Here is a 12605-nt window from a genome sequence, read left to right as displayed (position 1 = left end):
AGATTACGTCTCCTAGCGATTTGTCCACATTACTGGACAATACAGGATGGACAATGAGCTAAGGACGACAACACCCTGAAAGGATGCACAATTGGTCAATTGTGGCCTCAGTGCTGTGGAACTCGACTCGCTCTCCCTAATCTACAGATGCAGATACTAGAATTTTATTTTCTATCAAAATGCAAATATATACTCATATCTACTGCGTTCAGCGGTTTTTTATTCTTGTTTAATACATACTAAAGATTTATCAAAGATGTTACACTTACCTTAAATTTTCTTATAGCATATATTATTGCTCCTACGGCTGCTGCTATCATAAAAGTTGACCCTGCAGCTAGCAATATGTACAGCCATGGACCAGTCGATGCTCTAAGTGCTCCATCAGTTGGTTCTGTAGAACGTCGTTGTTCTCTTAGTCCTAAAATATATCAGTATTATTTAAATAAAGCTGAAAAAATAAATCAAAAACAATTTAAAAACTTTATTACGACCATTTTCTTTTTACACTTCCGTGGCTTTAAAAAATGCAAGCCAAGCGGACGCTGGAGTTAGAAAGATGAGGGAATTCTATAATTAGTCCAGGGCGCATCTGTTTTGAGATGGACGTTGAGAGGTGACTCAAATTTTTTTACAGAAATTGCTTGAAAATAAATCAAATAATAATATTTAAGTTATCCTCCCACTCAAAATGGTCCGGAACATTGTTTAAATAATCAAAATGTCAAAATATCAAGGAAAAATTCGATTTTTTTATTGGTTTTTTGATTATAACTTTAAAACTGTTCATTTCTGAGAAAAGTTGTACTGACATAAAAGTTGCGTAATTAAATTTTCTACAATATAAAATTGGTTAAAGATTTAAAAAATAGTCACCCTTGTTGCAAAATACCAATAATTGCGAAAAAAACCATACAAAAACAAGTATTCGCATTTTACATTTTTCAACCATTTATGCTACACTTAGGACCTTCATATTTTACCCAGAAAAACTTTATAATATAGTTAAACAACACTGTAAATTTCATTAAGATCGGTTTAATAGATTTTGCAAAATAAATTTTGCAATCCAGCTTTGGCAAAAAAAATTAATTTTTTTAAAATGTTGCAGGACTGAAAATAAAGCAGATAGCAAGTTTAATTTTTTTTTGCTTATAGAAGTGTCCTGTACCTTTTATTTGCAATTTTCAAAATTAAAATCGATTAATTACCACGGCGTCAGGAAATTTTTTAAATTAACAATAATTTTTGGTGCTACGCGCAGGACAGCGGTGTTCTATTCACACAAGTTGATTTCCATCAAAATTTCTTCCAATCTTTATCTAATATATTATTTTCTTACTCTATATTTTGTTGTATTTTAATATTTTAATTCCACAAAAATCAAACTAATTTTATTATTGTTTGTGAAATATTGTTTAAACAATTGCATATGTTTAAAAATAATAAACTTTTATTCTCTAAGTTAAAATATATGAACAAATAAAGTTTTTGCTAAAAAACTGTTATTTCAAAGGATAGAGTATGTGTTTTTATTTTGCAATAAACAAATTTATTTATTTATATCGAAATGTAATAAAAATTAAAATGTATCAATCATTATCAAAGGTCATTGGAATGCTCAATCAGAGCAAACTATCCCCTGTCCTGCGCGTAGCACCAATAATTAATGTTTATTTAAAAAAATTCTTGACGCCGTGGGTGTTGATCGATTTTAATTTTGAAAATTGAAAATAAAAGGTACAGTACACTTCTATACGCAAAAAAAATTTCAATTTGCTATCTGCTGTATTTTCAGTCCTGTAACATTTTGAAAAAATGAATTTTTTTTGCGAAAGCTGTATTGCAAAATTTATTTTGCAAAATAGATTGAACCGATCTTAATGAAATTTACAGTATTGTTTTACTCTATCATAAAGATTTTCTGGGTGAAATATGAAGGTCCTAAGTTTAGCATAAATGGTTGAAAAACGTAAAATGCGGATACTTGTTTTTGTATGGTTTTTTCGCAATTATTGCTATTTGGCAACCAGGGTGACTATTTTTTAAATCTTTAACTAATTCTATATTGTAGAAAATTTAATTACGCAACTTTTATGTTAGTACAACTTTTCTAGGAAATGAATACTTTTAAAGTTATAATCAAAAAACCAAGAAAAAAATCGAATTTTTCCTTCATTTTTTGACATTTTAATTATTTAAACAATGTTCCGGACCTTTTTGACAGGGAGGATAACTCAAATATTATTATTTGATTTATTTTCAAGCAATTTCTGCAAAAAAATTTGAGTCACCTCTCAACGTCCAAATGTACTAATATTTTTACAGATCCGCCCTGGTCTAAATTTGCAATTGACATCCCAAAATGGGAGTAATACTAATAGAAATGAAAATGAATAATCATGTTCATATCGTTGCAACACGAATCCAAGGCCGTCTCATATTTCAGTTCGTTTAGAGAGCGCAAGAAACACCCTTACCGAACGGTTTCAAAACTCTTTAGTTTTTCATCAGATAATGCATATGTTGCCAAGTCTAAAGCAAACTGAAATAATCCAGATGAATATCCTCGTATTGCAACTAACGAAATGGCCCACGGTTATTAGACTTTATTACGGTTGTCTTGTCCGACGGTGGTGGGGAGACTTATATTTTTGACTTTAGGTCACAAGAGTTTACATTCCCATATTTTTAAATTATTTTCGATAATTGAATGTGTGTTATTGTGCATATATGTGTATTATTTGTGTTATGAAATAATAAGACAAATAGTACACATTTTATCTTATACCGGGTGGTGAATCGTAAAAAGGGCTATAGGAAACTCAATGTAAAATTCTGACTTGTTGAATTCCTGCTTCCCTAATTATTCTACATCAAAAGTCATGAGAGAATACTTGTAGAGAATTAAAATCTGTATTAAAATCAAAAGTTAAAATTGTTCTACGATTTAAATGCATTCCAAAATTTTGAAAAATATGATACATTTGCCACAATAGGTATGCGTGTAAAAGTAAGGCCACACGTTACTATTTAACTGACAGTGCTCTCACCATTAACTGAATAAAAAAATCTTTATTATTAATCCTTTCTCAGCAACTGAGGGTATCTTATCAACTGTATTGTTTTTAAACAATAGATGATAAAATAAAAATATTGATAGTTAAAAAATGTGAACATTATTGCATTGTGTGTGGCCTAAGTTTGGGCTGAAAACTAAAATGTATTACATTTTTATTAAATTTTAGAATATGTATAATTACGTAGACCAATTTTAACAGTTATTTCCAATACAGATTTCAATCCTCTTCAAATAGTTTCTAATGTCTTTTGATGTAAAATAATTATTAGGGAAGCTGAAATTCAACAGTTCAGAATTTTACATTGAGTTAATGCAAAACTTTGACACATGTCAAAATTCTCAATGTGTTTTAATTGTATTCATTTTTTTCGAATCCTGAGAAAACTAATAAATATTTTTGAAAAATTTAAACTCAGAATGAAAGACTACATTATTACCGAGGGCTGAAAGTCCCTGAAAACTTCTATAATGTTTATTTTAATAAGTTGCAGGGCTGAAAATAAAAGAGAAGTGTGATATTTAATTTCAAATATCTTATTCAATAGAATCTGCTTGTTTATTCTAAGGGGCTTTCCGCCCTCGGTAATAATGTAATCTTGCATCCTGCGTTTAAATTTTTCTAAAATACTTGGACAGTAAACTCTCGTGACGTAATCTCACCCTTAATGTTCATTGGTTAGTCGATTTAGGCAACCGTAGTAATGTCTAAGAACCGTGGAAATGGCCTGGATGTCATAGCGACATATGATAGATACTAGATACAAGTCAAAGTTTTCAACTCAATAAAATATAAAATAATATTAATTTAAAAACTTTATTGGGACCATTTTCTGGTTGCACCTCCGTTGCTCCTAAAAATGCAAATCAAGCGGATGCTGGAGAACGAAAATGTGAATATAGTCGAAATGTGAATATAGACAGTAATAAATTTAATAAATTGAAATGTTTATTTAATAGAATTATCGAAACTGACATACACGTCAGATTAATGGAGGAGCAATGTATGGTTGAAAAAAATGGACACGGATACGCAGGGTCGGATTTAAGGGGGGGGGGCAGGCTGGGCAGCTACCCGGGGCCCCCACATTTCGGGGGCCCCCACATTTCGGGGGCCCCCACAAAGCCCCAAACATACGAGGTTTATTTAAACAGATATTGGCAGGATGTATAGGAACTCGACATCGACAATGTATCTCAAGTATAAAATGAAGGAGAATATAATAAATTGTTCATGGTTATGTTTTTCACCTTCCACCGGGTGAGTGTATTGCTTCGTTTGTAAATTCTTATCTAGTGTTCGTACACATTTTAGCCACAGGGGAATGATTGGAAACATGCAGATAGTAGAGGCTTATGGATCACGAAATGTCTAAAGCACACGAAAGAATTGGGCGTATTGCATTGATACTGAAATAGCAAAACAGGCAGAAGCAATAAAGAATTATTGGAAAATACTCAAAGACTAATTTTAGTGTTATAAAGTTTATTTGTGAACGAGATTTAGCATTTCGCAGCGAAAATGAGTTGTCGAGTTCATCACTACAAAATGAAAATTATATGGGAATACTCCAGTTATTAGCTGAATATGATCAATTTTTAAAACCATATTAATAAATATTCAAATCCTGAAAGCGGACATGTCAACTATCGTTCATCAACCATATGTGAGGAAATTGTACATCCGATGGGTCAAAACGTATTAAATAAAATAGTTTCAAGGATTAAGAAGTCAAAATATTATTCAGTTCATACCAATCGATTAACTGTGATATTTCGATACATAGAAGGTTTCACTCCTGTTGAAAGGTTTATTTAATTCTCTAATAACATTTTGCAAGAACATGATATCGATTTGAAAAACTGCAGGAGACCGTGCTACGTTAATGCGTCAGTTATCAGTGGAAAATACAATAGTGTTCAGGCTGAAATTATAGAACAAAAAGGTACGTATCCATACGTGGGTGCTCCGTGCTCAGTGTAGCTGCTCAAATGGATACGGCATGCGCTCCCCTACATATAACCCGCAAACCGGTTGAATCAAAGAGGTCACGGCGCTCACCGGGTGAGCGCCACTATGTGGAACTGCTACACCGAGCACGGAGCACCCACGTATGGATACGTACCTTAATATCTTGGAGTTGTAAATTCCTTGTGTCGCCCACTCTATAAATTTAGTTTCAAAAACTGCAACTGCAACTTAGAAAAACTAACTATATGTATTTTTCACTTCTTCTACATATATCTACATACAGCCTGTTAACAGAATGTTTAAAAGCTGTGTCTTTAAGCGACAGCAACGCAGACCGTGGCAAAAATCTTATTGTTCCTAAGAGAACAAATACTACTATATGATCATGGAGGTGATGCCGCAAAAGAAGTAGTTACAGGTTATAATCAGATCAAAGGAGCATTATCCAAAATTTCGGAAGACTATGAGCAACAATTTAAAACTCGTAGCATTGCAAATGGTTTGTACCTATAATCGAATGTGTTTACTGGAAATAGAGAGGATATTAGGGAGGACAAACAGCATAAGTTGTATTCTTCAAGATCCAATATTGACCTTAATTCAGGAGTGGCAGCACTTAAATCACTTAAATAAATTATACAGTCAAGACGTGACAATTTCAAAAGATATGAGAACATCAGAGAAGTTTAGAACTCAAAATTTTATCGCTGTAATAGATCACTTCATTACCTCTTTAAGTCAGAGGCTGTCTACTCATTCTAATTTTGGATTTTTACATAATTTTGGAAAATTGGAAAATTTAACTCTCAATGAAATTGAAGCTTGCCAACATTTATAGCAATCATTTAGATGAAAACTTGTGTGTCCATCTGGTACAGTTTATAAGATTCTTCAATTGATTTAAAGAGGAAATCAGCTCATAAAATATAAGCAAAGAACTTCAAATGTACCAACTGCTAAAAGAAAAGAATATGAATGATGCTTTTCCAAATGTTAAGGTGACACTTTGTTTATATTTAGTTCTGACACTGCAGTGGATAGAACATTCTCAAAATTTAAATTAATTAAAAATCGACTTCGGTCTACGATGGGCCAAGAGTGTTTGAATCGTCTCTCTATAATGAGCATTGGCCACGATCTCTTAATGCAACTAAATATGCCCCACATAATCAAAACATTTTTAATTAAAATATCTCGAAAAATTCCCGGACTTTAACCATACATCTTACTATTATTTTCAATATTTTACTGTAGCAAGTTACAGATCTTGTACTTTTTATTATTTAAAAATATATTTATAAAAGTTGATCAACATTTTTTTAATGGTAGGAGGTAGGGCCCCCACACCAATTCTGCCCAGGGGCCCCCATTGCCTTAAATCCGGCTCTGCGATACGCGAGCAAATCTAAATATACTCTAGTTTGGATTTACAAATGGCTAATTATCAAGAGATGCATTATTCATTATATGCAAACAGAAAATAAATATATAAATTAAAAACCAACTTTTCTATGGTATGAGTCTGTTTCTATGGACAGAGTCCTTTAGGAGGTTCTGTTGGGATCAATAACAAATAAATTCGCAGTGACTACGTTATTGCAATAGATAAGTAGGAAGACATAACGATTAGTAGTAAGACAAATATAAGGAGAACTGATAAGTTTCATAACCTATTCAAGATAAAATCAGACAAAAGCAGAATATTTAGAATCGTCACTTGACGACAAATAAGATGGTAAAGTTGTTGATAAGATAGTAAATTAATTGTTAAAAATAATAATTATATAATGAGACAAAATAAAAATAAAGAAAACAGATTTCACTGAAACTGAAAGGAATATTTTATAAGACCACTATAAGGCTATTTATGAAGTATGGCACTGACTACTGACTATTCAGTACATAGCTAAAAAGGGGAAAACCAATATAAGAATGTTTAGATGAAAGAGTGTAGCGACAAAAAAGAATTAATTAAGAATGACCCAATACGAAACATCGCTCGGTTCTGTGGCATTCTGGCATTCCTATCGGTGACGATGATCCTGCCAGAATCGATATCCTTCTCTTTTTATCTTGGAATGTTCGTAGGATAGGTTAAAGAACGTTCGACATAAGTACATCGAGCTCACATTTCCTACTTTGATTTCGCTGGAGATTAACTTTAAACCGTTTATCAGGGTCTTGTTTTTACAGTTTAATTTATAATAAATATCTTAAAACAAAATTATAGTGAATTAGTAAAATAATTTGTTAATGCCCGACTGGTATATTATTTGATAAATAATGACATTGCTGGTAAATGTACTTATTTGAAAACTAATTAATTCAAAATTCATCAAAATTTTTTGCATATAAAGAATATTTAGTCGGACATTAAACGTTGAAGGCACCACGGGTATTATATATAATAACGCTTTCGGTCAACGTATATCCCTCGGGCCAAAGGCCCTCAATATATACACCATTGACCTCAAGCGTTATTATCCTTATAATACCCTTGGTACCTAATAACTATTTTTGCCTCACAGAACAATGACGTAGGCGTTTTCTAATTCACAAATAGTATATATTTTGCATTTTTTTTTTCGGGGGGATAAAATGATACACACCGTACTTAGTGAAGTCACTGAAGGTGGATATGAGCTATTACCTCCGATTTCGTTCAACCTCCATCGATTTGCATGAAAATTGGTGAGTGGTTAGAGGATATCTCAAGGAACCAAGGTGACATGGTGCCAACTTGCGCTTTTACCCTGGGGGTGGATGCCACCCCTTCTCCGGGTAAAAATTATTATATTAAAAATAACCCTATAACTCTTACTTTGCCAAAGGGAATAATTCTTTATAAATACCACCCATCCTATGGAATTTTAAGCAAATATGCGATTATAATATATTATATTTATACCATTTAAAGAGTTCTCACCCTGTATTTCTTTGGTGGCTCAACTTGCAATTAACCTATTTAGCACTGATGATGGTTTTGTAAAAAACGTTCTGTGAAGTAGCCCTTAAAGGTAATTTAACTAATATTTTTATACCTTTTACAAATGATTTTTCACTAAATATTTTTTATCCTATACGTACACCTGTGGATAACGAAAGAAGACCAATAGTCTGGGCTGATTATAGGAGAATAGGCCATTTTTGGGAAAAGTTATTTACCAGCAATTTTATTGCTGGAATCGAATCTTATGATGGTATATATTAATCTTATAAGTATGCAAAGTCCGCAGATAGTGTGCTCATTTTTTTATAAACAAAATGGCGCCCGAAAATGGTGTTTTTTCAATTATTGCTCTATAACTCCAAAGATCTTAACTTTACATCAAAAACACCCAAATAAAAATTCATCGTAATTAAATTCTGCATAGAGACGTGTTTTTTCCGATTTACTTCGACGAAAATTTTTTCGGAAAATGAGGTATTTTCCAATATAATCTTGAATTTTCAACAAAAATTTTAGGTAAGTAATTATTTATCAATAATTAAATAACTTGGTGACACAAAGCCCTTTTAGTATAGATTGTATTTCCAGAAGCCGATGGAAATTGAATGAACAGTTTAACAACAATTAATTTGTTAATTAACAATTTACGGTCGCTATAATAACCACAATAATTATGATATAGTCGGTTCGCTAAACTCAGACACAATTGGCTAGTTATTTTAGTAAGTAATTTTACCAATTTGATAAAATTGGCGCTTTTGGCTTGATTGGTGTTTTTAATGATTACATTACTGAAACATAAAATGAATATTGGCGTTAATTCAATATCCCAACAATTTATTAGTTTTAAGTTTCAAAATTGAAAAATATTTTCCCAGGCGCGACTTATTATCCTGTATACACCTGAATCCTTTTACTGTAAGAAAGGTGCCAATAAATTTTCAATAAATATAATTTTAATATAATAGTCTGGGCTGATTATCGGAGAATAGGCCATTTTTGGGAAAAGTTATTTACCAGCAATTTTATTGCTGGAATCGAATCTTATGATTGTATATATTAATAATATAGATATGCAAAGTCCGCAGATAGTGTGCTACTTTTTTTATAAACAAAATGGCGCCCGAAAATCGTGTTTTTTCAATTTTTGTTCTATAACTCCAAAGATTTTAACTTTAGACAAAAAACACTCAAAAAAAATTCACCAATTAAATTCTGCATAGAGACGTGTTTTTTCCGATTTACTTCGACAAAAACTTTCCCCGGAAAAAGCGGGTTTTTCCAACAAAATCTTTAATTTTCAACTAAACTTTTAGATAAGTAGTTGTTAATCAATAATTAAATAACTTGGTAACATAAAAGCCCTTTCCGTATATATTATAATTCCAGAAGCCGATGGAAATTTAATGAACAGTTTAGCAACAATTGAAATGTTAATTAAAAATTTACGGTCGCTATAATAACGACAATAATTACGATGCATAAGAATAACTATGATTTTTTCATAAAAAGACACTATACCTATCTAATGCACTTTACAGAATTGAAATTGGACTATTTAAGCGGCGTCAGGAATATTTTAAAATTATAAACAATTTTTTGGCTTATAAACAAATAGAATATCTCGGGAAATATTAAACTAAATTAAATTGTGAAAACGGTATTCAAAAGACAGTGGCAGGACTTCTTCTAAAAGAAAAAACGTTTAATTATGACGAGTGGTTCCTGAGATACAACCGGTCAAATTTGACCGAAATTTACGGGAGAGATGTAAACAATAGGATCATAATTTTCAAACCATAACCTTTTTATTTTTGTCCTCTTTCTCCACACCAATTTTTATATCTTTAAAATCCTCATAACATATATTATTATAATAAAAAATATCGATAATACGTGTGAAAATTGCCAAAAATAGCAAAATTCCAATCAAAAATTAGGTTGGAGAAAATGTAACCCTCAAAGTTCAAAATCGGTATACGTTAAAAAAATGCATTTTCTCGGCTTCCCATGGAGCAATTTCCTTCATTCTTTTTTTGTTTCCAAGTATCTCGAGGAGAGCCATCGAACTAATGCATTATTAAATGTCAAACTTGCTTTTGTTTTGTTATAATAAATTTATTTATTTATTATAACACAACATTTTAATTTGTTTAAATAAAAATTGTTTAAATAATTATACAGCTTTCAAATGAGAATATTAATGTTTTTAACTTTAAAAGGTACACTTGTAGTAAGTTTATCTAAAAAAAGCCTACAACTGGAAAAAATATGTAATTTTCTGTTCTTATAAATAAATTAATCTATTATAACAAAACAAAAGCAAGTCTGACATTTAATAATGCGTTAGTTCGATGGCTTTACTCGAGTTATTTGGGAACAAAAAAAGAATGAAGGAAATTGCTCCATGGGAAGCCGAGAAAATGCATTTTGTTAACGTATACCGATTTTGAACTTTGAGGGTTACATTTTCTCCAACCTAATTTTTGATTGGAATTTTGCTATTTTTGGCAATTTTCACACGTATTATCGATAGTTTTTATTATAATAATATATGTTATGAGGATTTTAAAGATATGAAAATTGGTGTGGAGAAAGAGGACAAAAATAAAAAGGTGATGGTTTGAAAATTATGATCCTATTGGTTATATCTTTACCGTAAATTCCGGTCAACTTTGACCGGTTGTATCTCAGGAACCACTCGTCATAATTAAACGTTTTTCTTTTAAAAGAAGCGTCCTGCCGCTGTCTTTCGAAACCGTTCTCACAATTTAATTTAGTTTAATATTTCCCGAGATATTCTATTTGTTTATAAACCAAAAAATTGTTTATAATTTTAAAATATTCCTGAGGCCGCTTAAATAGTCCAATTTCAATTATGTAAAGTACATTAGATAGGTAGAGTGTCTTTTTAGGAAAAAATTATAGTTATTCTTATGCATCATAATTATTCTCGTTATTATAGCGACCGTAAATTTTTAATTAACATTTTAATTGTTGCTAAACTGTTCATTCAATTTACATAGACTTCTGGAATTATAATATATACGGAAAGTGCTTTTACGTTACCAAGTTATTTAATTATTGATTAACAACTAGTCCTGTCGCCAGGGGGGGTACAACGGCCTCCTTAATTCAGATGGACTTACCCAAGTTTTTTTTATATATTTTGACCCGCAGAATACGAATTTTTTGGGTAACAGTTGATCCGGATGTCGATAAGATTGTTATAGACAAAGAACTTGAGGAATTACATAACAGCGATTTCTCGCAAAACGAAATATCTTTTTGTATTTTTTGGGTCATTTTAAGCAAAAAATATTCCTACAAGTTTTTTCGTAGAATGCATAGTTTTCGAGATAACCGCGGTTGAACTTTCAAAAAATCGAAAAATTGTAATTTTTGAACCCGAATAACTTTTGATTAAAAAATAAAGTAGCAATCCTGCTTACCGCATTTGAAAGTTTAAGTCAAATTATATCGGTTTTGATTATTTGCATTGCTAAAAATTTATTATTTTATTGTTAAACAAAGTTATAAACACCTAGTATGTGAGTGATGTTTTCAATGATTTCTCATTTAAAATCGAACGAGTAGGTAGAGTAGCCACAAGTGCAAGCGAGGCAATTTCTACGTAGCATGCGTTAAAACGCATGTATTAGGTACGGGAAACACATGTGTTTATAGATTTCTTTAACAATAAAAAAATTAATTTTTAGCAATTCAACTAATCAAAATCGATATAATTTGACTTAAACTTTCAAATGCGGTAAGCAGAATTGCTACTTTATTTTTTAATCAAAAGTTATTCGGGTTCAAAAATTGCAATTTTTCGTTTTTTTTTGAAAGTTGTACTGCGGTTATCTCGAAAACTATGCATCCTACGAAAAAACTTGTCAGAAGATTTTTTGCCTTTTGTTTTGCGAGAAATCACTGTTATGTAATTCCTCAAGTTCTTTGTCTATAACAATCTTATCGACATCCGGATCAACTATTACCCAAAAAATTCGTATTCTACGGGTCAAAATATATAAAAAAAACTTGGGTAAGTCCATCTGAATTAAGGAGGCCGTTGTACCCCCCCTGGCGACAGGACTAAACTACTTATCTAAAAGTTTAGTTGAAAATTAAAGATTTTGTTGGAAAAACTCGCTTTTTCCGGGGAAGGGAAAAACTCGCTTTTTCCGGGGAAGGTTTTCGTCGAAGTAAATCGGAAAAAACATGTCTCTATGCAGAATTTAATTGCGGTGAATTTTTATTTGAGTATTTTTGGTCTAAAGTTAAAATCTTTGGAATTATAGAGCAAACATTGAAAAAACACGAGTTTCGGGCGCCATTTTGTTTATAAAAAAAGTAGCACACTATCTGCGGACTTTGCATATCTATATTATTAATACATACAATAATAAGATTCGATTCCAGCAATAAAATTGCTGGTAAATAACTTTTCCTTGTATTTTGCTAATTAGCCCAGAGTATAATTATATTTATTGCAAAAAGAAATATTCTTGTAATTTGCGTAACATTTTGCGTAACAAAGCTGGTCACTTTTTTTCTTTGATCTACGAATCGTACAGTAATGTGAAACCATTACATCATAATTC

General features: G+C 31.3%; 1 protein-coding gene across 1 annotated transcript in view; it reads right to left on the bottom strand.

Moving 5' to 3' along the window:
* The window catches only part of LOC126883814 (nephrin-like), a 593591-nt gene that overhangs the window by 93281 nt on the left and 487705 nt on the right, over positions 1 to 12605 (bottom strand). The window contains exon 9 of the mRNA XM_050649484.1: positions 270 to 421. Coding sequence (XP_050505441.1) covers positions 270 to 421 — 152 coding nt within the window. The remainder of the gene's footprint in view (positions 1 to 269; positions 422 to 12605) is intronic.

Source organism: Diabrotica virgifera, chromosome 4 (genome assembly GCF_917563875.1).
Source record: "Diabrotica virgifera virgifera chromosome 4, PGI_DIABVI_V3a".
Taxonomy (NCBI): domain Eukaryota; kingdom Metazoa; phylum Arthropoda; class Insecta; order Coleoptera; family Chrysomelidae; genus Diabrotica; species Diabrotica virgifera.
The sequence above is the reverse complement of the archived record's forward strand: the minus strand, read 5'-3'. Positions and strand labels throughout refer to the sequence as shown.